General features: G+C 51.9%; 3 protein-coding genes; all 3 read left to right on the top strand.

Moving 5' to 3' along the window:
- Nucleotides 1–2,732: 2,732 nt before the first annotated feature.
- CHC_T00005027001 (hypothetical protein) lies at nucleotides 2,733–5,072 on the top strand. XM_005716373.1 is given in 3 exon segments: nucleotides 2,733–3,632; nucleotides 3,633–3,965; nucleotides 3,966–5,072. The coding sequence occupies 1 exon segment, from the start codon at nucleotides 3,633–3,635 to the stop codon at nucleotides 3,963–3,965; it is 333 nt and encodes a 110-aa protein (XP_005716430.1). The 5' UTR covers nucleotides 2,733–3,632; the 3' UTR covers nucleotides 3,966–5,072.
- A 433-nt stretch (nucleotides 5,073–5,505) lies between these two features.
- CHC_T00005026001 (hypothetical protein) lies at nucleotides 5,506–5,838 on the top strand. The gene has a single exon (XM_005716372.1). It carries the CDS (start codon nucleotides 5,506–5,508, stop codon nucleotides 5,836–5,838), a length of 333 nt encoding a protein of 110 aa, XP_005716429.1.
- A 1,987-nt stretch (nucleotides 5,839–7,825) lies between these two features.
- Nucleotides 7,826–12,059, top strand: CHC_T00008276001 (WD40-repeat containing protein). XM_005716371.1 is given in 5 exon segments: nucleotides 7,826–8,054; nucleotides 8,244–11,869; nucleotides 11,883–11,930; nucleotides 11,931–11,936; nucleotides 11,976–12,059. 3 exon segments carry the CDS (start codon nucleotides 7,826–7,828, stop codon nucleotides 11,928–11,930), a joined length of 3,903 nt encoding a protein of 1,300 aa, XP_005716428.1. The 3' UTR covers nucleotides 11,931–11,936; nucleotides 11,976–12,059.
- The last annotated feature ends 14,742 nt before the right edge of the window (nucleotides 12,060–26,801 follow it).

Below are 26,801 nucleotides of genomic sequence, written 5' to 3'. Positions count from 1 at the left end.
GGTTCGCATGACAAGAGCGACTCTTGAAATTTGTCATCTCAAACTATAGGCATCCTTCGAATAACATCAGCTGAAGAGTATCCGCCAAAGGGCTATCTTTCTTGGTCAATAGATCAGATAAGTTTTGAAGAGCAGGTATCCAAATAACACGATCGAGTTGTTCGGTCTCATAATAATATCTGATCAACTGAACATCGGCTCGAATTGAACGATCTTCCGGAACGTGACAGGAGGAAAGCGAGTCAAACAAATCCTTGGAATCTGCAATCAGGGTAGTAGGGATAGCTGTTTTTAGAATGACTGACAAAGCGGATGAAATCAGTAGAGCTTCATCAAGAGCAGCACCTGCTGCAAGTGTTTCTGCCGAAGCTATCGACTTAACTGGACGCCTTGATAGATTGGATCTCCATGAGAGTATATGAAATATAGAACCACGATTCATATCGCCAAAGAGAAGTCCGCAAATCATACCGAGCTGACCGTTCTCACTAGGGCGAGCTGCATCCGCAAACACGGTAACACTGAGATGGTTCGTACCCCGTGGTATCTTATCATAACTTGTTGTGGATCCAAGTTGCTTAAGTTTTCTCAACATTGCGGATTGGTTACATAGATCATGTACAGTAGCAGCATTGCGCGATTGTTGTAGATAACTCGACACAAATGAAGCAATGGGGAGAGCATGGATACCAATAAAACCAATAGAACCATTAACGGCGTTGCAATGGAATTTCTCTATTGCGTTCAACTTTTCGTTAATCTGCTTTCGTCTTGTACGACTAACGTTGCAAGATGTTATTCCAGAACGCTTCTGATCAGCATGAACATGTATACCGAAGTCCGGTTCTTGGGAAACTTCAAGCCCGAAGAACCAACATGAACCAGGAAGATGGGTGATTGTACCCAACTCATACGCTTCTGTCAATCTTTTGATAAACCGGCGCTTGTGAGTTTCACTTCCACCGATTAAAATATCATCAGTTACCTTAACCACGATAAGAACTAAACTGCAGTCATCAAGCATGTAGAACAACTGCAGAACATATATAGGAGTGTGTTTAGTCCAATATCAATGGACGTTTGATCTGAGTGAACTTGCCATTGCGCATTGGCGTTCACCAATCCATAGGTTGCGACTGTAAGAAGCCAAGCAAATCTATGATCTGAGCTTTCTTTCTGGGGAATAACATAAACGTCACGTTTAGCAGAACCAGTCTGCAAGAATGCACCTTTCACGTCGATCTTCGTGAGGTACCATTGAAACATCACACATATTGAAAACAGAGTACGAATTCCTAGACGTGGGCAACATGCCGAATCAGTTTTTAAATGTTCACGATCACGATCTTCATTCCCATGAGGAGCTATACGAGCCTTACATGTTAGAGATGCATCATCTCTAGTTTTGATCTTATAAAGCACATGGCTGCAAGTAACATTAGCATCTCTGGGGACGTCAGACTTGTGAATACGAATGCACTGATTAAGGAAGGCACTCTCTTCATCGCAATATGAGTTGGAAGTGATGTAAGAAGGCAACCCTTCAGCCTGGTGGATGAGAAATTCTTTTGACTTGAACCAATCGTAGAAATGACTCAGAGCGTTTTGTTCACAGCTAGTTAGCTCAGTACCAGTAAGTAATTCGATATCATTCCCGTGTAGTGTGCGATCACTCGAGGTGTGAGGAGTAGTGGAACTGGAGCGAGTTTGCATTGGGTGTAAGGAGGTAGCGGAAGGCTGATCCAATTGTGTTGTGCCTTGAACATTTGCAACATCTTCTTGCGGATCTGGTACAGTGCTATTGGGCGCGTCCGTGGAAGTATCATTGTCATGATCACTCTCTGGTGATCAGGATCAAATGTAGATTGTTCGACTGGGATATATGTAACGAGCTCTTGTGGTTCATGAGCTTCTAAATTGGGAACTAATGATGAGTTCTCGGGACCACTGATCTCACCATCATCATCATCACGCGGAGAAGTAACTCTACGATCGTTAGAAATTTTGGTGACCTCTTCGTCATCCACGTCATCGAAAGAATTCATAAGGTCAACTTGGGTATCAATATCGGCTGAAAGCTCATCCATTGCTTGTTGTATCTCAGATGCTAACACGTTAGCACATACTGCTAAACTTGTATCTTCAATAGCAGCCTGTCTTTTTCGACCACATGCACCTGGAACAGACCACGGCCATGGGTGCGGCCTGTGAGTGAGTGTGGAGCGCGAGCCGATGGAAGGTTGGTGGAGCAGATTTTTCTGCTATATGACAGTTCTGAAATTCAAGTGGGCATGGATTGCAGGGGTGAAGTGTATGGATGTCAGGTGGAGAAGTCCGGGGGAGAAGTAACAGTTTTCGCGCGATCTGCTGAGAAGGAGACGAAGATGGTTCGATTAGAAGGCGAGTTCGAAACGGAGAGCCAGGACCTAGGGGAGCTTTGAGCAAGCAGGCGCAAAAGGGGTGGGGGTTTGGGGGAATATTTTGGAATGCGCATTGGAAGAGTAACCCCCGAAGTGACTTGAGAAAAACCGAGCGTGACGAGAGCTACCTGCGCAAGTTTCTGTGAGAGGAAGGGGTATTTTGTTGTGGGATATGACGACGGGACGTTAAGGCTGTGGAGTACATCGGAGAGAAAAGTATTGAGAAGTTACCGCGGTCATAGGTCGGGAGTGGGTTGCGTTGCAATGAGTGTGGAGTCCACACTCATACTACACGTCTTCCGTCCACACTGCGGACGGAAGACGTGTAGTATCTGGATCGGAGGATATGAGTGTGCGGGTGTGGGACGTGGAGACGGAAGCACAAGTTGGGGAGGCGTTAGTTGGACACACGGGTTCGGTGGTGTGCGTTGCGATGAGTGGGGACGGAAGACGTGTGGTATCTGGATCGTTTGACAAGAGCGTGCGGGTGTGGGATGTTGAGAGAGGGATCACACTTCATACCGGGAGGTTCGAGGATTAGGAAGAAATCACGAGTCGGTTCCTGAGGAGGGCAGACTTGGGTACTGCTTCTCGCGCAGGACGAACATCACAAATATTTTCAAGGTACGGAGAAAGGTACGGAGAAATTGTGCAAAGGCGAGAGGATGGGTCTGAGGCTGTCTTGGCCCAGTTGGACAATGCGTTAGACTTGCAGATGGACCCCGATCACGAGGTCGCAGTTGCAAGGATTGGCCATTTGGTTGCTATCATGAAGCTAGTTGTGTAGCTAGTTGTGTAAGTTAGTATCGAAGTGCGATGGCCGTTTGGCGCCCGAGACATTAGTAATGCGTTTGCAACTGTTCGCGGTAGTTCTGTAGTGGGGAGGGCTTTTTGTTTTGTTATGAATGCCTGAGAAGCTTGCTTGATGGAAGTATGGAAGTTGCAGTCCATGTATGTGTATGTATGAACTACCGACCTGCTTGACTTCATCACTCGGTAAACAAGTCTAAGGATGCGAGCGGACCTGACGCGAAATAAGTGTTGCATTGCGATGGCTTGTCCTCCTCGAAGACAGTGGACTAAGAAACGATAAGAACGTTCACAGCGGCATCAAGCATTCGGACAGAAGCGAAGTAGAGGAAGTTGTTATTAGTGCATCAACGGTGTGTTCAGAAGCGTTGCAGACCGGCTCAAAGCGGGGCGCGAATCTCAATGTTGAGAGGCGATGGGCACACATGCATAGGTTCACACGTGCACAGGTCCACACGTGTGAGAAGAACAGTGGACAAAACGAGGCCAACTTTTTTCTTCAATTTTACGATAAATTTGAGCTTCCACCTTTACTCCACTACGCACAGACATTGTTCCCCTGCCGTTCCCCTGCCGTTCCCCTGCCGTTCCCCTCCTCCGAACCCCTCGTCCTTGGTGCGTCCTTGGTGCCCCTCGTCCTTCGTGACAAGCAGCGGCCTGCCAAGTCTCTGCCATCCGAAAACGTCCTTCCCTCTCCCTTTACGGAACGTCGGCGTCGTCATTCATTCCAATTAACACCGTCTCCGCAAGGGCATCGGTGAATATGTGAGAGACAAGCACTGGGCAAATGGGAAAGTGTCCTGGGCGGCACAGGTGAAACAAGCGGCCCCCAGTGACAGACCGACCACGATAGGCTGTCCGATCACAGCCCGCAGCGAGACGGATAAGCAGGAGCGAGACCAGAGACGACGAAGAGGCGAGAAAGAGGGCGCTGCTCTATGAGTTTGTCGATTCAACAGTGGCAGCTGCAACTCTGCAGGAACACGTGTTACACGTATCCGCGGAAAACTATCCTCGCTGTATCCTCGCTTGTACTGTAATGCACAAGGGGTGCAAGTGATACTCCTTCCGCGTCCTCGTTCCCGCTACTCCCTCTTCCACATCTCCTCCCCGGTCTCTTCCCCGCACCGCCTCGCCACCCCCACCAGCACCTGCACGCTCTCCGCGAGCGCCCTCGTCCGCCGCACCAGTCGCTCCTTCTCGCGCTCCACCCCGCGCATCCACCCCGTTTTCCGCGGCGACAGCAGCACGTCCAGCTCGTCGAGTGCGCCCCCGCCCTCTATCCCGCTGCTGCTGTTTCCGCCGCCCATCCTCGCGCGCTGCCAGTGCTGAGGGGGGGGATGCTTACCAGTGGATCGCGGCACGCGGCGGCCCCGACTTTTATGCACACTGCTCGGGCGCGCGCGAGCAAGTACGGCGAGCGCACGCGCGCTGTGCATGGGTGCGGCGGGGACGGGCGAAACCCGGCCGCCCGCGGCGACGGACGCGCGCGACACCGATTGTGTCGAGCGGGCGGCGCGCGCAACGGAGGCGGCGGCACGCAGTCGGACGCTCGCGCTTCGGGCGAGCGGCGCGGGCGGCCGCGGGATGCGCGCATCGCTGGGCACGGGCGGGAAGCGGGGGGGCGTGGTGCTTGCGCTGGGGGTCGCGCGTGGTTTGAACGGGAAGCGTTTGCGGGCGGAGATGCAGCGATGCTACGTGCGGCTCAGCCCTGAGGGCGTGTCTTAACAGGCTGGTTTTTGGTTTGCCTTGCCCGGTTTTGCCAGGAATACTTTTAAATTCTTAACAAATACCGTATGCTTCTTAAGCCCTTGCTTTTCTTAAACACATAAATTAAAACGTAGGAGCCACTCATAGCACGCCAAGTCACTTCTTTGGGCAAAGCAAAGCAAACCGCAGCAAGACGGGGCAGAAGACGCAAGGCCGTGGCGTGCGGCCCTGGCCCCGGCGCTGGGGCAGTGCGTCCCGATTCGCGCTGCCCCGCCGGCACTGGCCATCTGCCCGCACCTCTGCGACTGCGACTGCGATCGACCGCGCTCCGCGTGGAGCGCGGCGGCGTGGTCACGTGGAGAGAGGGCGCAGTTGCGCGCGGCGGACGGCGGCCCGCGTAAGCTGGAATGCGTCTTATATCTGCGGGAGTCGCACGGGGAGTCTGCGGCACGCAACAGGTGGCCGCGCGCGCGTTTTGACCGCGCTCCCCCGCTGGGCGGCCGCACACCCGGCGCGCCGTCTTCTTGGCTGGCAGCCGAGAGGCCTGAGGGGGGCGATGTGTTCCATGCAGGCAGTCACTTTACTCACCGGGGAAACGCACGCCAACGGCGCCAGGCTCCCTACCTGGAGCAACTCTCGCTCTACGTCGGGATTGCCAATAATCGCATGCTGTCCCTCGCCTACGCGTCCCGGAATACCATTTCCAAACGCGCGCCACCCACCCACCGTCGGTGGCAAGTTCGATAAGCGCTGTGCGTCCCTCTCCGCGCGCCCTTGTTCCCGATGCAGGCCGAAATACATCCCTCCTGCAGTGCAACCGCTCAGTGCACTTCCCCGCGAATCACCAACACGGAATAACTTGAGGTGTGAAGTTGAGACGTCAGGAGTTGGCATGTGAAATTAATGGCACCAGACTCATCGCGCACGTCTTCGCACTGACCTCGTGTGTGAAGAAAGGGGTTGCCCGCGAATGGAATGACACTGTAGCCAAAATAAGGGTAATTGTAGTGTTTCTCTTTTTGTGTCGCAACTTGCGTCAACAACAACCGTCTCCAGCCAGATACTTGGATACCGGCAGATACTTAAGATGCTGGCTGAGCAGCTCCCCCTTGCAAGCTGCCGGCACACATAAAGGAACTGCGACCTGATGAAAGGGAAGGTATGGATGTATTCTTTTCTTCATAATTCTCGACATCGCTCGCTCGCTCGCATTAGCAGCACGCATCCGTCGGAGACGATGCCGCCGCGTGTCGGTAAAGTGCTGCGTGCGGGCAATCAGAAGATTTTTGAAGAGGACACCGCCGCGTGTCTGAAGCAGAAGACCGGTCACCTCCGTGCGTCCGTCGAAAAGCGAAGTCGGCTCAGTGCGTTCCGAAGGAGACGCTGCCACACAGCGTCACCGGAACAATATCAAGCGCCCATACCATAACATTAAAAGTTCGCCCTCAGTAGTATCCAATTTTTTCAGAAACTATCTTCATGTGCGGAGTGCATTGGTCCACTGGATTCCAGTGACTGGAAGAGGGTCTGATCTCTGGCACTCGTGTACTCGGTGTACACGTGCGGTGTGGATGAATCATGACACTGCTCGCCTTCCTCTTCGCACAAACACCAATTCGGCATTCCTCCCTTCACCCACCGCCACTTGGCACAGAAACATTCATTAACAATCACTGCCGAACTGTTTTTAAACATAAATAAACTAATTTATCCCCTTTATTTTTTCTAGGACAAACTCCCACATCTGTCCCCCGCCGCGGGCCCTGTCCCGGCAGATACCCGTGCCCCCCGGGTTGCCACGCCGCCCCGCCCTCATGCGGCTTGCGATGGGGAGGCAGGTGACTGTTGAATAAAATATAAATATAAAATACTCTTTTTTCTCTCCCTCGTTGTTGTACTGTCTGTCTCTGTTTCTTCCCTGTGCCTCCACCCTTCCTTCTCCCATTTTTAAAGCCGCCCATTTTTCTAAAATCTACTTCAAAAAATCAATACATTATTTAGGGTTCACAGCGACCGCATCGCATGGCGCCAGAAGCTGGCGACAGGGATGCCATCACGGCGAGAAATCGGGAGCAAAGTTGTAAGGAGGGTGTGTCTGGTGCCAGGCGCCTGGAGCAGGAAGGACACGTCCTCTCCTGTCCTTCATTCTTCCGCCGTCCCTCTGTTAGGGTATTTACGGTAATACCGATAGACAAGCCCAAGGAGTCCTTTGAAGCTCCCACTGCTGGCGTAAAAGTCATCTTTGTGCGTCGCGAGTGGAGGTTTAGGTTTGGGGTCCGGTTTTCTTTTTATTTTTTCGCAATTCTCCCTGTGCGTGTCTTTCTCTCTCAGGGCCTCCACCCTTCCTTCCCCGTTTGATGGCCGTCAAGCTTCCACTTGGAAGCTTACGCCGAACAATATAGAAACCCTTGAAATTACAACCAAAATCTAGTGCAAAAAATCAAACATTAATCATGCCTCACACAGCGAGAACAGCCTTACTAAACTCACGATGTGCCAACTTGGCCCATCGTGAGTTTAGTAAGGCTGTTTTTTGCTGCGTTGTTGGCACTGCCAACAACGCAGCAAAATTCCGCTCAACAGCCACCTTTTTCTTTGACGAGCGTAGGAAACCGCTCCACCCTGAGTGCGTCTTTCCGCGAAGAAGTCACACGGACATTCATTCACGGAAGAACAAGCGAAAGCACATCAGCTCACCCTACTGACCCACACGACCGTCGCCACTGTTTCCGCTTTCGTCGACAACGACAAGAGTGCCGCGCGCTGAACGCGGACTTCAACCTTCGCGGCCCTGTTTTTCTAACAGCCGGTCCCGTTCTCACGCATAACACACCCCTAACACAATCCGCACCTCACCAACTTGTCTTTAGCTTTTCACAAAAAAAATGCAGGAAAGCTTCCGGCAAGAGTCGGGACCAAGTAGAAAACGGCGAAAGATACAGTCTCCCGATGTGTTCATAAGCCATGCTGGCCCGGACAAGCTACACATCGCACGTCCTCTTTCCGAGAAATTGCAAGCTCATGGTTTAAGTTGCTTCCTCGACAAAATCTCGATGGAGCCCGGGGACTGCGGAGAGGATGAAATGACGAAGGCTATGGAGTCTGCGAAGGTCGGTGTTTTCATACTTTCTCCCGAGTTTGCAGCTCGAAAATGGACAATGAGGGAACTGCGGTGCTTCCTGCACCGACGAAAAGAAGCGATAAGCAGTGGGATGCGGCCACCGACATTGATTCCGGTTTTTTACAGATTAAGTATTCGGGAATGCAGAGAGCTGGAGCCCGATCGGTACCGGGATGATGAAGGAAGGAATATTTTTGAAGTTGAGAAGTTTTTCAGCGAGGAACGACAGCACGAAGCGAGCACGGATACGGTGAAGGGGGAGCTAAAAGAGCTGGCAGGTATTACTGGGATTGAAAATGACGGCGGGGCAACAAACCTGCCAGAAGATGAATTCGCCCATCTTGCAAGGGAACATCTTGTGAAACGAGTGTTTCTGTGGGTGAAAAAGAAAAGTGAGGAGGACTCAAGTGATGAGCAAGAAGCCGACCACCTTCACGATCTTATTCCACGAGCAAGCACGAGCATCGATACTCACGTGGCGGTCAAGCAAGGAGCGGACCGCTGTATTCAACAAGTAAGCGCGGCCGTCGAGTCGACCAGGGGAGGCACGGGAGATACCTTCAGGGCGTCGATAAGAGCCGAACATAATCCTGCGTCGATATGTGTGAAGCTTGATTCTCGGGGGAGCGATGGATTACCAAACACGTGTGAGTCGCGTCTAAAAGCGGCTGTGCTCCGAAGAGATAGGAACAAGCAAGTGGGTGCGACAGCAGTGGGACAGGGCGGAGTCGGGAAGACATGTGCCCTGCGGGCGATCGCGCATGACGATAAGATTATGGAAGAGTTTTCGGGAGGAGTGTACTTCATGTCGTTGGGGAAAGACGGAAACGTGGGACGGCTGATTGAAGAACTGTGTCTGATTGTGGAAGCGTCCGGTGGCAAGCAGACGGCTGCGGAAATGCGAGAGCAGAGCGAGTTTGGAAGGGTGTTAACGAAGGTACAAGCGTGGTTTTGCAGGCATGTGTGTCTGTTCATCATTGATGATGTATGGGTGGTGAATGATATAGACTCGAACATCCTTCAAAAGTTGTCTGTTCTGGCTGAGACTGCGGGGGGCAGCGGGGGAAGGAGGAGCAGACTCTTGTACTCTACGAGGGATAGGGAGCTGCGTCAACTTGGGAAGCGGATTGCTTTCGAGCCGAGGGAGAATGTAGGGAAAGAAGCAGTTGAGATGCTTGTGCACGCGAGTGAGGCGAGTCGAGAGGAAGTGGATAATGCGAGATGCAAGGAGGCCGTGCGTGAAATACTGGAAATGTGTGGGGGATTGCCGCTTGCCCTAAACGTAGCCGGAACGAGTGTGAGGTACATGAGGGAAAGATGGGAGGGAGAAGTGTCAGAAGCATGGGGGGCGTACCTTTCGAGGATGAAGAGGCGTAACACGATTCGCGGTGAGAGTCCGAAGGACGGATATTTGTCGTTGGATGGGACATTGCACACGTCACTAGATATCCTGGAGTCGGCGGATGTGGGAAGCAGTGGGGAGACGGTTGGTGAATTTTCGTTTCGAAAGATGCACCGGAGTCTGTGTGTTATGAAAAAGCAAGACTGGATACCTTTGTGTTTGGTTGGAGATTTGTGGGAGATGGAGGAGTGGACGGAAAGGTGTGCAAAGGAGATGGAAAGGGTTGGATTAGTAGAATTGCAGTATAAGAAGGGTTGTGGTGGGTTGCGGGTGCATGATCTGACGCACGATTTCGCGGTGCAAGAAGCGAAGAAGAAGGAGGGTGTAGAAGAGTGGTATAAGAAGATGGGGGATATATGCAGTGCAGGAGGAGGGTTGCTTGCAATGAGTGAGGGCCGAGATGGAGAGGGCAAGAGCGGACGGGAGGAGTATGTTTTCGAGAACATATATCGTGTTCTGAGACAGGGTGGGTGTGTAGAGGAGCTGAAGAGACTATTTTTGAGTGCGCGATGGGTGAAGACAGTGCTACAGAGAGGCGGGGTTTGGCAATACGAGGAAGCTGTGAAGGGGTTGAGTAGAGATTTGAAGTGGAAAAGAGGAAGTGGGCAGGAGGTGGGAAGGGTAGGGGTAGATGAGGATGCAGTGGATGGGATGGTTTTGATGATGCGGGCTGCGCGACTGAGTATACCGTTTTGTGGTGAAAGTAGTGCCGGGATTTACTTTCAACTATATGGGCGAGTGAAGCACAAGGCACGGCAATCAGGTTGTGTGCAAAAGATCCTGGAAGAAATCGAGAAATACGCACCACGGCCGTGGGTGCGGCCTGTGAGTGAGTGTGTAGCGCGAGCCGATGGAAGGTTGGTGGAGCAGATTGTTCTGCCGTATGATAATACTGGAAAAGTTGAAGTCGGCATAGATTGCAGGGGTGCAGTGTTTGGATGTCAGGTGGAGAAGTCCGGGGGAGAAATAACAGTTTGCACGCAATCTGCTGAGAAGGAGACGAAGATGGTTCGATTAGAAGGCGAGTTCGAAGCGGAGAGCCGGGGCCCAGAGGAGCTTGGAACAAGCAGGCGCAAAAGGGGTTTGCGGGAAAATTTTGGGATGCGCATTGGAAGTGTAACCCCCGAAGTGACTGGAGAAAACCCGAGCGTGACGAGAGCTACCTGCGCAACATTCTGTGAGAGGAAGGGGTATGTTGTTGTGGGATATGAAGACGGGACGTTAAGGGTGTGGAGTACATCGGAGAGGAAAGTATTGAGAAGTTTCCGCGGTCATAGGTCGGGAGTGCATTGCGTTGCGATGAGTGGGGACGGAAGACGTGTGGTATCTGGATCGTTTGACAAGAGCGTGCGGGTGTGGGACGTGGAGACGGGAGCACAAGTCGGGGAGGCGTTGGTTGGACACATGGGTTGGGTGCTTAGCGTTGCGATGAGTGGGGACGGAAGACGTGTGGTATCTGGATCGTTTGACAAGAGTGTGCGGGTGTGGGACGTGGAGACGGGAGCACAAGTCGGGGAGGCGTTAGTTGGACACATGGGTTCGGTGTGGAGCGTTGCGATGAGTGGGGACGGAAGACGTGTGGTATCTGGATCCCGGGACAAGAGCGTGCGGGTGTGGGACGTGGAGACGGGAGCACAAGTCGGGGAGGCGTTAGTTGGACACATGGGTTCGGTGTGGAGCGTTGCGATGAGTGGGGACGGAAGACGTGTGGTATCTGGATCGCATGACAAGAGCGTGCGGGTGTGGGACGTGGAGACGGGAGCACAAGTCGGGGAGGCGTTAGTTGGACACACGGGTTGGGTGTGGAGCGTTGCGATGAGCAAGGACGGAAGACGAGTGGTATCTGGATCGCATGACAAGAGCGTGCGGGTGTGGGACGTGGAGACGGGAGCACAAGTCGGGGAGGCGTTAGTTGGACACACGGGTGTGGTGGCTAGCGTTGCGATGAGTCGGGACGGAAGACGTGTGGTATCCGGATCCAAGGACAAGAGCGTGCGGGTGTGGGACGTGGAGACGGGAGCACAAGTCGGGGAGGCGTTAGTTGGACACGCGGACTGGGTGGATAGCGTGGCGATGAGTGGGGACGGAAGACGTGTGGTATCTGGATCGATTGACAAGAGCGTGCGGGTGTGGGACGTGGAGAGAGGGATTACACTTCATACTGGGAGGGAAGAAGATTGGGATGAAATCACGAGTCGGTTCCTGAAGACGGCAGACTTGAGTACTGCTTCTCGTGCAAGACGAACATCACAAATATTTGCAAGGGACGGAGGAATTGTGCAAAGGCGAGAGGATGGGTCTGAGGCTGTCTTGGCCCAGTTGGACAATGCAAGAGACTTGCAGATAGACCACGATCACGAGGTCGCAGTTGCAAGGATGGGCCATCTGGTTGCTATCATGAAGCTAGTTGTGTAGCTAGTTGTATAAGTATCAAAGTGCGATGGCCGCTTGGCGCCCGAGACATTAGTAATGCGTTTGCAACTGTTCGCGGTAGTTCTGTAGTGGGCTGTAGTGGGGAGGTTGTTTGTTTGTTATGAATGCGTGAGAAGGTTGCTTGATGGACGTAGCAGTCCATGTATGTGTATGATGTGTATGTATGAACTACCGACGTGCTTCCCTTTCGTCACTCAGTAAGCAACTCTAGAGGGATGCGAGCGTACTAAGGTGTAATAAGTGTTGATAAGTGTTGCGTCGCGAAGGCTTGTCCTCCTCGAAGACATCGAAGACAGAGGACTAAGAAACGTTGACAGCGGCGCCAAGCATTCGGACGGAGGGGATGTAGAGGTAGTTGAATTAGTGAATCAGCGGTGAGTTGAGAAGCGTTGGCGCCGGGTCAAGGCGGGGCGCGAATCTGAATGTTGCGAGGCGATGGGTACACGTGCACAGGTTGACACGTGTGAGAAGAATAGTGGCAAACGAGGGGAACTTTTTTCTTCAATTTTTCCGAAATTTCAACTTTACCATAAATCTGGGCTTCCATCTACAGTATTCCTTCACGACGCACAGACCTTGTACAGTTGTGAGTTTTTCACTGGTCATCCTGAGGCAAGGATGCAGGTTGGTTCCCTTCAAGTGTTATGAGGTGGTACTAGATGGTTTGGCAAAACGTGTTCCGTATCGGCAAAGGTATTCAGCATCAGCTGGCTCGGGTGCTCGTCCTCCCGTGCGTGTCCTCCTTTTCTTTTCTCTTACTAGCTCTCGTCTAAGCTGTATAAATACCTAGGCTCGCTCGCGTTTCTTTCCGTTCTGCGCATCGTCATGCGCCTCATTGCATATCCCTTCCGTGCACTATCTCCTCCGCGATCCTTGGCTTCTGCATTTGCCCATGACCCTTCCTATTTCCGATTCAATGTCGCACTCCTCTCCCGCTGTCTGTTTTCTCTCTATATGTGTGTGTTCCCTCATAGGCACACCCTAATCTATGCTGGTGACCCTTCCGGCTCAATACACATAGGCCATAAACACTGTATTCACCCAAAGTGTAAGTCTGCATTAAAACGCCACACCGCTTACACGTGCACAACAGTCCAAATCTTCACACTCCCCTTAGTCGTTGAAGGCTATAACTTCAACGACTCAAACCCAAGTCTCGTTATCCACTTCGAAGGAGTTATGAGCTGGAAGCTCCATAATTCCGCTACTGGCGATTCGGTTAAGCATTCGGAAGCTGATGGGGTTTCTTTTTGTGAGTGCGTCTGCGATATTGGCCTTTCCCTGAATCCACCGGATTACGTTAACTTCGCCTGCCTCGAAAGAGTCCCTTAACCTTTGCACTGTTTGTCTGAGACGATAGTCTCTACCTTCATGTAGTGTAGTTATGGTGTCGTAGAGACCCTTCGAATCAACATTCAACACGTGTTTGAAAGTGTCCCTCGGAAATAGTGAATTCAGAGCTAACTTGAGATTATAGCCACGATCGTCAGCATCAGAACAAGCCAAGATTTCTGCCCCATACGAAGAATGGCACACACGCCTCTGTTTCGTGCTAGCCCAATCCACCATGTGGTTCATCTTATCCTTCGTCACTTCACATTCATACAATATCCCTAAAATAAATCCTGTTTGTCCATATTGTTTCGTCTTTGATATATTGAACGCTGCGTCTGAAAACGAATTGACGGTTGCGTCTATGGGATGCCGTTGTGGTGCTTTGAATTTGACCAAAGCCTTCAGATCTTTCAGTTCTTTAAGCATCCCATTTGCCTGCATCATGTGCTCAACTTTCAGCCTAGGTATGCACTGCTGCATGTAAGATCCTACATAAGCCGCCTGTGGAAGCGCCCCGCATCCTAGCCAAACTAGTTCTCCTGCCATCGATCTAAACCAGTTGACTTCCTTTTCTGTCGCCATCGAGCCCCTCTCTCTCCTTCTTGTTTCATTCAGTAGTATTGGACTGATGCTATGCATGTAAGTCTCCATAGAAAGTACGACGGACCCGGTCTTATCCTGCATGATATCTGAGCCATTGAATTTTATGCTGTCATCGATTACCGCCTTGCTTATAGGAAATCTTTCCTTTATATGCGCTGTGAACAACCCGATATTTTCAACAGACCCGGCTATGAGAAGGTCATCCGTCACCTTAGCCAGTAACAATTGAAATTTGCCGTCCTCGTGCTTTCGTGTGAACAGCTGTGGTACTCCTTGAACGCGTTCAAATTTTGCTTCCTGAGTTAGCCATTGTTCGAATACCTTAGCCCATCGGCGTCCCGCTTCTGGGATTCCATATGGCATTTTCAATAGCTTCCAGATAGCGCCTCGTGGTCCTTTCCATTCATACGGTGGTCGCACGAATATCTCGCGCTGAATGGGGCCACTTTGGAGGTATGCACCTTTCACGTCCAAACAACCAAGCCTGAGACCTAGTACAGTAGCAAGACTACAAAGTAGCCTTATGACATCGAACTGTGCTGTGGCCGAGTCCTTGCGTATTTGTCCTTTCTCGTTGTCATGGTTGCCATGTGGGCAAAGTCTAGCCTTAAGCCTCTTTGTGGTATAACTACCTTCGTCCCGACCACTCGGAACGAGGGGGGTTAGAGGTAAGGGAGCGCGCGACGCTGGGTAACCCACGCGAGCGCGAACCGTACGGAAGGACTCGAAAAGAGGGAAGGCTCACGTGGCCGGTGACGCGCAGCCGGTCGGTGGTGTCAGATCCGGACGGCCGGTCACGGGTTAGAAGCCTGAGACTTAGAGGTAAAACCGGACGGAGTTAGCAAAAAGCCGTAAAGGGAAGGGAGGCGAGTCTGCCCCCGTTTACTGGAACGGGGCAGGTGCCCCCGGTCTTAACCCCTAAGTGGGACGCCAGGACACCTGTCCCGCTACAGTAGCTGTTACTTACTGTATACCAGCTACTGTGCTAAATTGGCTAATTTGTGCCATTAACTACTAATTACTAATTACTTACCGTTCGGATCCTACACGTGTAACCAGCGAGGTACTACTGTACTCCGCACCGGCCGTGTGCTGTAAATATAACTCCTTACAGTTCTTCTCGCGCTTACAGCCCATCGTACTGTATCCCGGGGCGGCAGCGGTGGCGCCGTTGCCTTCGCGCCGTTGTACTACACTCTTCACACCGTTCTCCTCCACCTTGATTTTGTATACAACATGCGATCCGATAACATTGGCGCGTCGGCTGACGTCCTCTTCTCGCATTTCAGCATAGGCACAATCCCAATTTGAATCTAATTCTGTTTTGACTGCTTTTGCGACAAGCCATGGCGGTGCACATTCCATATGTTTTCTGGTAACTTGTTCAGAGCCAATGATTTTATGCAATTCATTCAACGCCTCCTGTTCTTGTGACACGAGCTCCACCCCGTTTCCCGGTTTACTTTTCGTGCTTACTTCACCAATATCCTTTCTAGGATCTCCACATACCCGCTGGGTAAAGAACGAACTGCGTTGCATATTCAGTATTTCTCCCCGCTCTTCGGACTCATTTTCGTCTTCGTCACCGAATATTTCCTGCATGAGCGTTGTAGACTCACCCTGCTCTGTATTCTCTGGCTCCTTGTTTTCATCTTCCTTCGTATCCTCTAAGGACTGGCTGTCATTTTCTGCACCGAACGTCTTACCTAATTTGTCTGCACTTTCCTGTGCCAACTCGTCTTCCAGGCTCCGCTTCATCAACTCTCTTGATAATTCCCCCCTCGGTGCAATCCGTACGTGTTCATAGGCGACTGTCATGGGTGGTCCTCTCTTTGACCGACGACACTTGAGCATGTGGGGCGTAGCATTAATGACCCTAGCTTCGATCCAACGAGGTCTCTCGTTTTGTTTTGAGGTTTTAAAATACACCCACACACGCATACCTTTTGCGAACGAGGTGTGTGGCTCTACATTTCTCACTTTTGACCTAACTACTCGTTGTATTGCCCTGATTGCTACAGCCTCCGTGTGGGCGTCTAGCAGACCTTGCGAAACTGCATTGCTGGGCATCCCCAATATTGATGGAGCATACCCTCTGGCCAGCTGAAAAGCACTTAGCGTTGCGTTTCCGTGAAACATATTGGTCATAAAAGATGCCCTGGAGACCATAGTCGAGTGCGATGCGGATGTACTCTCCTTGGCAAGCCTTGAAAGGACCATTTTAAAGACTCCGTTGTTCCTTTCGACATGACCATTTTTCGAGGATGATCTCGACGGCCTTGGTTTTAGCTTGATCTTGTGAGTACTGAGAAACTTTTCAAGCACCGGTTTACAGAACTCTGGGTCTGCACTGAAACTTTGTGGTGCCCCGTGATGGTATAACCATTCTGCTTCCAGCATGACCATCATATTCTGAGCCGATCTATTCTCTGCAATAACTCTTTCCCCGTATCGTGTACCGACGTCCACAACGTTTAACACCTCCAGTTTCTTGTCGCCTATATAGACAATCACAAAATCAGCCTGTATCTCTTGATTAAATGCCTCATTTACGTGAGATAAAGACACTTTTTTCATGTCGGTTGGTCTACCGGACGAGGCACATATGTCACATGCCTGTGACACCTTCTCACACGCTTGTATCACTCCTGCCGTGGTCATCTTAGCGTCATCAAACAAGCGTCGCATCTCATTCGAAGATGCGTGAGTGAACCGATGTACCTTTTTGACCATATTTATTTCTTGCCTGGGAGAAACTGCGCCAAGCAAACTTGACACCGTTGATTTTCCATGTGGTAAAATGTCAAAACGAATACGTTCGTTCCCCCCGTCGTCTTTTCTTATGTAAGTAAAGAACTTTCGCTCTTCTGTATCGCATGGTCTCTGAAAAATGACGAATGTGGGCTTCTGTCTGTTCATCGTATCTGAAAATCTCTTAACGTCTAGCCCGATTATGAGAGGTGATGAGCCCTCTACAAGATCGAACGTCATAACTGTTGGCTTTCTGTTGACGTCATTAATAAACAGATCCCAACTGTACCTGATCGGCTTCGCGTCTGCGCATGCGTGCCCCCAACCGTGATCGTATTGTTCACGCGGTGGTTTCAGAATTAGTGGTATAGCCAGAGCATCACACAATTGTGTTGCATTAACCACACCACCCGTCGATGTTGGTGCTCCTTCATCAAGCAAAGGGTTAAGGTCAGTATGGAGCTCTACTGGCCTCTTCTCCGAAAAAACGCACCAATCTTCTTATCTTTGAATTCGGTGTTCTGATCAGGTCCCCGCCAGGTGTCCCGTGTTGATTCGTCCTTCTTATTTTCTATATTTCTTTGAACTTTCTGAATACAATTCGGTCTGTCTCTATACCAGTGCCCAATCTCTCCACATCCTTTGCATTTGGTTTCTGATTTCAACTTTTTAATGCGCTCCGTGCGTGGGTATGCCTCATTTTCATATGAACGCTTTCCGAGCATACTTCCCCTTGAAGAAGCGTCTCTTATCTCGTCGGTGATAATTTTTACTTGTGACAAAGACTGAACGGTATCTTCCATGCTGATAATTGACGCATTACATTCTGTTTCGGACCTTTTTGACAGCTGGCTGATTCTGTCCGAGATTTTGAGTAGTTCTTGCCGATGTTCTACGCCTTCCCCACAGTGTGCTGCTATGAAATTGCTAAGCATAGATGCTTCGCCAATCCGTATATGTAATTTCAGGACTTTTGTCGTCGTTTTCTTGTGGTCTGTTTTAGAAGTAAGCTGAAACATCAGAGAGTTGAGAGTGTCAGGTGTTAGTTTAGCATTACGCAGTAGTGTGACAGCAAATTGTCTACTAGTGAGATCCGTCATTTCGGATGTCTGGTTGACATATCTTGCAACTGTTCCGCTGTATCTATTGGCGAAAAGATGTGGGCTTTCCCCTGCTCTGCGAACACAAGTCTGGATGTCGTTCAGCAGCTCTACTTCCATGCGCATGAGCTCGGTGGGTGAATCTTTGGCTATGATGTTAATTATCTGTTCCACAAGGGCTTCCCTGTTTGGATCGTTTCTGTTTCCTTTCATACAAACGATTCCCGACTTCTCAGCACTTTGTATCATTTGCTGAGCAAAATCATCGCACGACCTATAGATTAGGGGTCCAGCCCCGTTCAGCATAGCCCTTGACTTGGTGTCCACTTCTGCAAACATGTTCAGCATTTCAATCCATCTGCGTAGTTCATCTCTGTACTTAGATTTGACTGTGAAGTTGGTAGTAAATGTCGGGGGATGATCATGGCTTGATGAACCACCTCTGCTTGATGATGAGAGAACCGCTGGGCCCATAACTGTGAGTTTTTCACTGGTCATCCTGAGGCAAGGATGCAGGTTGGTTCCCTTCAAGTGTTATGAGGTGGTACTAGATGGTTTGGCAAAACGTGTTCCGTATCGGCAAAGGTATTCAGCATCAGCTGGCTCGGGTGCTCGTCCTCCCGTGCGTGTCCTCCTTTTCTTTTCTCTTACTAGCTCTCGTCTAAGCTGTATAAATACCTAGGCTCGCTCGCGTTTCTTTCCGTTCTGCGCATCGTCATGCGCCTCATTGCATATCCCTTCCGTGCACTATCTCCTCCGCGATCCTTGGCTTCTGCATTTGCCCATGACCCTTCCTATTTCCGATTCAATGTCGCACTCCTCTCCCGCTGTCTGCTTTCTCTCTATATGTGTGTGTTCCCTCATAGGCACACCCTAATCTATGCTGGTGACCCTTCCGGCTCAATACACATAGGCCATAAACACTGTATTCACCCAAAGTGTAAGTCTGCATTAAAACGCCACACCGCTTACACGTGCACAACAGTCCAAATCTTCACAACAGTACAGTACGCGTCTGTGTACACTGAAGGTACAGTACCACGGGAAATAGCGAGTGATGGTCGAGCACTTGGCGTCAACCAAGCGTGGCCTTGTTGTTCTGCACACCGCGGCCGTCCCGTATTTAGTGTAGGCGGCCGGCGCACCACCGGCCCCTTCGTCTCCCCCTTTGTCTCCCCTCTCTACTCGAGTAAACTTTATATGTCTATTCCCCTCCCACGCATCCCCGGTCCCGTTGGGGCCCGCCTTCTCCTCTTCGCTTCACTCACATGTCTTTTTCTCTTGGGTTTTTACTTGTAGTCTAGTTTTTAGTCTACCGTCCGATGTCCTGGGAAGGGGAGTTCCGCTGTAAAGTTACCACTATCTTCATGTTTCGTTCGTGTCGGGGGAGGTCGGGGCCGGGCTGTCAGGGTCTCCTTTAAGACAGCATGGACAGCCATGTTTGGATGGAGTCGGCGAACGCGGACGTGTACGCGTGTACACGGGCGTGTACACAGGCGTGTACACGCCGTACACGCCGCCGCAGCACTTGACATTTCTGGAACGTGGTAGTGCATTACAGTGAAATGCGTGAATCGCGACACTTTCCTTGCCTTCTTGTTCTCTCTTCCGGTGACACCCCTTTTCACCCACAGCAGCAGTTGAGAAAGTGGTTTTGGAGAATGCTTGCTGAACGCACTTGTCCAACGCAAAACTGTACCTGCATCGTCTTGCAGAACATCAGGAAAACAGTTAGGAAAACAGAAAGCACGCAGTTGCCTTTTCGAAATGGCGTTGTTGGACTCGAAGAGGACTCGAAGATATCAACGCAAAACGTTTCAAGGTTTGCTCCAAAAAGCTTCTCTACCCGGCAGTTTTAAAAACAACCGGAAAATGACATCCCATTCCCACAAAGCCCTATCTTTTCGCAACGCAGAAGTCAACTGCGGTGGCGAAGATATCTTTTTCCCTCTTCAGAATAAGCGAAAAGTGACCTCACACGAGGAACAACTGTCGGAGAAAAACTAGCGTAGACCACAGACTAAAGAGTTGGTGGGACATGGACAGGAGCAAAAAGAGAGTTAGAGGGTCCGGCGTGAGTCGAACACGCGACCTATCGATCTGCAGTCGATTGCTCTACCGCGCGTCAAACCGCTGAGCTACGAACCCAATGTGATGGGAAGACTGTGTCTTCGGGACAGGTATTAAAACTGGGGGCGAGTCCATTGGTTGGGCAAGGGGAAAACGACAGACATGCAAGGCGGGCGCAATGGGCCGCCGATGACGTGGACGGGCGGAGCGGCTCCGCCAGGGGGACGCGGGCGCGTACGCACGGTACAGCGGGCTTGGTATTGCTGGCGGCGGGCGGCATCGAAAGTGCAGTAAATTTACCGTAGGCGCTGGACAGATTGTTCTCACGCTGGCGCGGTGTCAGCTGTACGCGAAGGTTCTCAGTTGCCCCGAAGCAGTTGCCTCGAAGCGGTTGCCTCGCAGCGGCGTCGAGAGAGACGTGGAGGGCATGGTTTTCCGGGTGCGCTCCAGTCGTTGGCGAAGCAGTGCGGGGGCAAGCGACGCAGCGATTGGGTGCAGAAGCGCAGCGCAAGGGTCGGAGACGGTGCCTGTCGCCGCGGCGGGGGAATTTCTCTAACTAATTGGAAGCGCAGGGCTTGGGTACAACTTTACTTGTACCCACCGTAAAGTTGCCGTCTTGTACAGCTTATACCACGCTGTTGACAGCTTGACATCAAGCTGGAGAGGCCACGCCGTGCCGATTCTTGGTGGAGAAGAGATGTGTGTGCGCGGGGCGGAGGCGGTGGAACGGAGCAGCAAGGATGTGACAAGGCACCAAAGCCGACACGTCCGTTGCATTGCTATCTCTCCGTACAGGTTTCGTACGCATACGTGTGAACGAATTCATTCATCAATTGGGCATGCCGCGACTACCCATTGCCCGGCGACACCCCGCCATGCCCGTCTCGCAGACGTGCCGGGTCGCATCGCGCTGCGGGGAGGAGCCCCTCTCAGGGAGCGAGGTAGTCAATCCGTCAGCGTCAACGCCCACCTCCGCCGACGTCTACGAGCAGCGAGCCAGCAACAAACGCGCAACTAAGAGAGATATGCGTAACGGGGGCAGACGACGTCAGACGTACAGAGCGATTGATAACTGTGAGGCAGGACGGGCAGGGACAGAGCAGGGTAGAGCAGAGCGGAGCAGAGCGAGGGCGAGAGCAGAGCAGAGCGAGGACGAGAACAGGTACTGTGAACGGAGTAGAACGGGTACTCGGTTGTCTTTTTATTCAATGGGGACAGTCATTCAGAGTTGGTTATATACTCTTTACTAGGCTAGAGCATTTCTTAACTTGGTTAGCTTCATACGACACGTAAGGTGTCTGTAGCAATTTGGACAAGTTGAGTCACCAACCATTTGGACAGGTTGAGTCAGTAACAATCTGGACAAGTTGAGCAAGCAGCAAGTGACATGCCACAAGCTCAGTATTGCATGTCCATAAATATGACTATGGTAGTCATATTCATAGCAACTACCCAAAACTCTTTTTACAAAAGCAGTACGTTAAAAGGTTATGCGACCCTCTTAACAATGTACTTGCCAACAATGCTTCCATCAAACCTATCCGTGACGTCCTCCACGAGCGGCGCGATGTTCTGCGGCGGCACGGTCGGCTCGTCCAAGCTAGCGTCACCCGGGTCCGTAAACTCGCTTCCGCTATCTGTGCCCGCGTCATACGCGACGAGGAAGCCCGCCGCGCTGGGCACGAACGCCCCGCTCCGCGTGCTGAACAGGTTGCGGTTGCTGATCTGCACGATCCAGTCCGGCGAGGGCGCGATCATAGCGAGCGCGGTCAGGAACGGGTTTGCGCAGTTGACGGACACTCGGAGCGTCGTGGCGTTGCCCGCCAGCGTCGGCCCGTCCGCGGCGACGACGGAGTGCGTGCCCTTGCCGCGCAGCGCGCGCGCGGCCGCGAGTATACCGGTGTTGTTGCCCGTCTCCGCGATCGCCTCGACCTCCGGCGACGCGAAGCCGCGCACGGTGAGCAGCGACACGCGGTTGGAGTGCGTGACGGCCGTCAGCGGCGCGAAATCCAGCCCGGAGGAAGGGATGCGCGTGCCGAACACGGCTGGCGATAAAAAGTTGATGAACGTCACGTCGTAGCTCGCGTTGCCGCGGCACGCCGGGAACGACGCCGCGCACAGCGTGCACAGCCCCAAGAGGGCGACGAGGAAGCGCGGCGACAATGCAGGAGGTGGGGGGGCGGTGCGGACGGCTGCGGGGTTGGTGTGTGGCGGATCAGAGGTTTCGTCTGTACCGCGCCGCGCGCGGCGGTATTTATGCCGAAGCGAACGGAGGCGAGCCCTCGCGGGAGGCGGCGTCTCACCCCGCCGCCCGCATCGCCCGCGGCGTACGGGCGCGGCAGGGTGTCTGCCGGCGAAGGCGCGCCACGAAGCCGGCGGCAGCAGGGGCGCGCAGCGTTTCTCGCGCGGAGGCGCGGGGGGGAGAAAGGGCGGCGGCGAGTAGGGCGGCGGGGCTTGGGGCGGGGCGGTGGGGGAGGGGGGGACGGTTTGTGGTGAAGGGCAGTGGGGGGAGGGGGGGGAGATCTGTGGTGAGGGGCGGGGCGGTTGGGCCAAATATCTGGGCGGTTGGGGATATTTGCACGCGTCAAGGGGGCGGGGCTGGCGTACCGCAAAGCTTTACAATCTGTATCTGGATGCACAATCTGGATGCACAATCTGGATGCACAGCCTGGATGCAAGTCGCGCCTCCCAAAGCAGCGGCGTGGACGCGCGGAGCCGAGCGCGCGCGCACGTGGACACGCGGCGCATCTGTACTACGTGGCCGCGTGGCGCGGAGAGCATGCGCCCGCGCGCGCGGTCACGTGGCGGAGGGCGCGGGTACAGCGGTGCACGGCCACACGTGTGGGCGCGCAGCAGCTCGCAGAACGGTAGATATACAGTGATATGATACTGAAGAGGGACTTCGTGACGAACTGGAAAGTACCATTTACTGTTGGAGTCCGAGACTTTCATGCGGGAGGGGTATGCCCCGGTGTACATCTATACACGCAAAGAAATACAGGAAGTACCTGTGTTTCCCGGGGCACGAAGCTTCCTCTTCGAAGCCTCTGTAAGCACCCCAGCTGCGAGTTGTCTCCCGGAGCATGCGGTAGTCTAAAAAGAAAAAGGGAGGGAAGGTGGGAAATCGAAGATGTTAGAAGTCATTCCTGGGTAGTCGGCGACGGAGCACATCGCCAGACATATAGAGATATCGCGCTGGAGTGTTCGGAGTCTACACGCGTTTGCTGAACTGGTAAGGGAAAAGAGGCGGCAAAAACAGAACGGGGACCAAGATGGTGCACCTCTCTCACTGCGATGAGAGTTGTAGGTTTTTTATATAGAGGAATAGAACCTGCCTCTCCTGATAATTGTAGTTGCAGCACCTCATCAGAAGAGTGTATTGGAAAGTTGACGCTTGACAACGCCATAGTCTGCTTTTGCGTGGTGAGCAATCTGAATGCCACGCAATTCTGTGGGTGCAAGTTGCACACGGACGGAACAGCGTGCGTCCTGCATCTCCGAGCATCGTATGCTGAACCTCTTCGATATCAAGCCACGAAACACGGTGGAGATCCAAGATCCGTGAACACGGAGCTTCCCTGCTTTAGTCCTATCGGACCTTGTGCATATGCGTCCGACTGTGCTGAGTGCTACCGAAAGTCGAACCGGGAGGCTCGTGTGCCCATGGTACGATGTTTGCCACCCCAGACCGAAACGACAGGCTTGTGCTTGCGTCACGAACACCTTGACTGTATTCACGCGGTTCTACAGTCATTGGGATCCGGTCCTTGCGTGCTATCTTCCACACTTGATAAATAAATATTCTTGTCAATGCATTTTAAATCTCATTGGGTTAGATGGCGGTCCCTTGGCTATAACGTCCTTGCCTACCTCCCTTTCTAACGTTGGTCTGCTGTGAAGACCTCATATACTGTATAGAACTTATTCACTGAACTAAAAGGTCTAAGCTGATCATTTACTAAACGATTGTCAGACAAGTAATTATCACGTGACGCACAATACTGAAACACCAGTTCACAAGCAAACCTTAGCGGAGTGTGGTGCAAGATTGATGACTCCGTTTACTGATGCCTATTGCCTGTCTACTTTAAGAGCATTATCAGGGGAGGATAGGTATCTGTGTGGCGGCGGCGAGTGCAGTGATCTAATTGTGCTGTAATGCGTGTGCTACGTGTGCACGTATGGCTCTCATGATATCCAGCAAGCAAAAAAAGCAAAGTAACCATCAATGTGAGTACTTGGCACAAAGCGTTTAGGACATCTGGGATCTACTACGGACGTTACAGATTTGATTTCGGAAGGCATATTACCTTCTGCAGTGCAGAGTAAATGTCTTCACTTTAATCCGTCCGTGATGAGCAAGTACAAGCGATTCCTCAGGGGCAGCTTAACTAAAGCAACAGCCCCTTGCTACACCCATGCGAACTTGGTGTAGAAACTGCCGTGAGAGAATTGTTAGATATAAAGTAGGTACAGGGGGGGTCGCGATATAGTGCCATATTTGTTAGTGTCCGAGCCAATATAGTGCTACCCTTCTGCGGGTGACACGAATTTTGAGCCAAAAACGAAGGGTCTCCAGAGAGGCAGCCACTCAAAAAATTCAGTACTTTCGACGACTAGTGTCAGCGATAAAACAGTTACACTACATCTAGCTCGTTGCAAAAATACCATGGCGATAACTGGCCCTCAGTGTGGGCTGGCGTTTATCTCTGCGAAAAAAGAGGAAGTCAATGCGACGGCTCGGCAGCTACTAAATTTTAATGTCTCATTTTAAGAAATGCTCGATTAGACTTGAGTCTTTACTGGAGATGTAAAGTATGGAGTGATGGCGTCCTGCGAGCGGTCTTTCTGAGCAGTGATGCAAGGAAGTCACTGAAAAAAAGCCGTAAATTTCGTTGTCTTATAGTGCTGGGTTTGATATAGTGCGGTTTTTTGCCCACTGCCACAGGGTAGCACTACATCGCGACCCCCCCCCCTCCCCCCTGTACAGCAGTGTACAGCTATAAGACACGCTGCCCGAATGCGTGAAATAGACCGCACCCGGAGTCAGGGATTCAAACAAAAGTTCGGCAGTACAGTGCCGTGTATACGTGTCAGGCAGTACGTGTAGCCGATGTGTTTTCCCCTCGTGCACCGTAAAACGCAACAAGGTCATCTTCCTTGCTATCTTGCATCCCGAGCTGCAACCGGTCCCATCTTTTCGCACGCCCCTCATGTCATGTACGCATACAACACCTTGTATCTACAGTTCAAACTGCACAGCTCACGACTAAAAAACCTTCCTCACTATCCGCATCCCTGGATGCCTGTACACCCTGACGCCGCATTGACACGCACACCCTCCGCATTTCCCCGCTTCACAAAGAGACTACTTCAACCTCACCACAGTCACATCTCTGTTCTCTCACGACAATGCTTTACGACCCCCCGTCATACAGGTTCCCATTTCCCGTTGCGTAAACGTACCCCGCCTACCCCGCCTTGATGTCTTCACAATTTGCATTGCGTTCCCCGTATTGCATCGACACTTTCCCATCACATATTCCCCCAGCCATATCCTTCCATGACCTTCATCTCTTATTCCTTTTTTCTGTCGTCGCCACATTACGGTAACTCTTCCTTCTCTTCCTCATTCGCAACAAGAAATCGGTAATCCCCAAGTCATGTCACAAAATTCCAGCAAAATCATAGTGCATCCGTGGACATTCTTCATCGTCATTCCTCACCCCCAAATCTTATATATATCTATTCTGTACTCTCCTGATCTTTGCAGTCATCTTTTCACCACGTCTTCCCTGTCCATCCTTTTGGCAAAATCATTCCTTCTCCGTTAAGGCAGCCATCTACGTGCCCCTCCGCTCACATCCCTATAAAACTCACCCGAACTGCCCCTCACTTCCAACTTCCTCCACTCTCACCTCTTCAGCTAACTCCGGTCGCATCTCTCCGCCGCGACCCACTCACCCCGTATCCCAAAATGATATCCGCAAAGTTCATCACTTTCCTCGCCGTCTTCCTCTCCGCCGCCCTCGCCGGCGCGGCCCCCCGCCGCATCTTCAACGTGGTTAAAGAGTTTGTCCCCGTCTCCCGCCAGTCCGAGACCAGTACAGAGGGCCTCTTCACCGGCACCACCGGCTTCTTCACCAGCACCACCAGCCTCAGACGTGTCACCAGGGTCGGTATCAGTGTTGTCCGAGGCGCCACCGCCACCCTCGGCTTCGACGTCACAGGCAACGCCGTCGATGCTCAGACTCTTAACAGCATGAGCTCCTCCTTTGTCGAGACCCTCACCGCAGAGGAGCGCGCTCAGTTCGAAGAGCTCGAAAGGAACTACGAAGGCGGCCTCAACCTTCCCTTCTTTGCGCTTTTGGGCCTGAACTTCGATGAGGATATCAGTGTCCAGCAGATCGATGAGGTTGAAGTGGGCATCGAAAACTTCGAAACGAAATTCGGCGCCATCGTGGAGATCCTCCAGAGCGCAATCAACACTAACATCACGATCACCGGTACCTTGTCAGCCACCGGTCAGAGCAACATCCCGACTGCCGCTTTCGCTTTCCTTAAGCTCGCCAATGTTGAGTTCGATGACGGAAGAACCCTTGTGGTAGTATCCAGTAACCCGTTTGACGTCGTGGTTACGGATAGAAACGGTGTAGTTCAGCCGTCTGAGGTCGAGAAGTTCAATATTCTCTTCTAGGCAGGCAACCGGAGAGGAGTTTAATGGTGATCGAGTCCAACTTTAGTTGGAGAAGCTGAGCAGTCTCCGCCGCCGTGATCAACTCATAACTTACCTTGCGTTTGGAAATCTCGCTCAACGTAACTACCGATACATCCATAATTTACAGAATAAATAAGCAAGCAGCCTTTTGCTCTCAAGACCTTCGCCACGTCTTTCCATCACGCGAAGGACTCGAGAACACTGCCATTAAGGTTACAGTTGACTGGAGGCTGATCTAAGTCGCCCTTTGAGTGCGTCAATGATGTATGTACGGTATACACAGGAATCATCTAACTCCGTATACTGTCACCGTGCTCGTCTTGTTAGC

This window comes from Chondrus crispus, genomic scaffold (assembly GCF_000350225.1).
Source record: "Chondrus crispus Stackhouse genomic scaffold, scaffold_265, whole genome shotgun sequence".
In the NCBI taxonomy this organism is placed as follows: domain Eukaryota; phylum Rhodophyta; class Florideophyceae; order Gigartinales; family Gigartinaceae; genus Chondrus; species Chondrus crispus.
The sequence above is the reverse complement of the archived record's forward strand: the minus strand, read 5'-3'. Positions and strand labels throughout refer to the sequence as shown.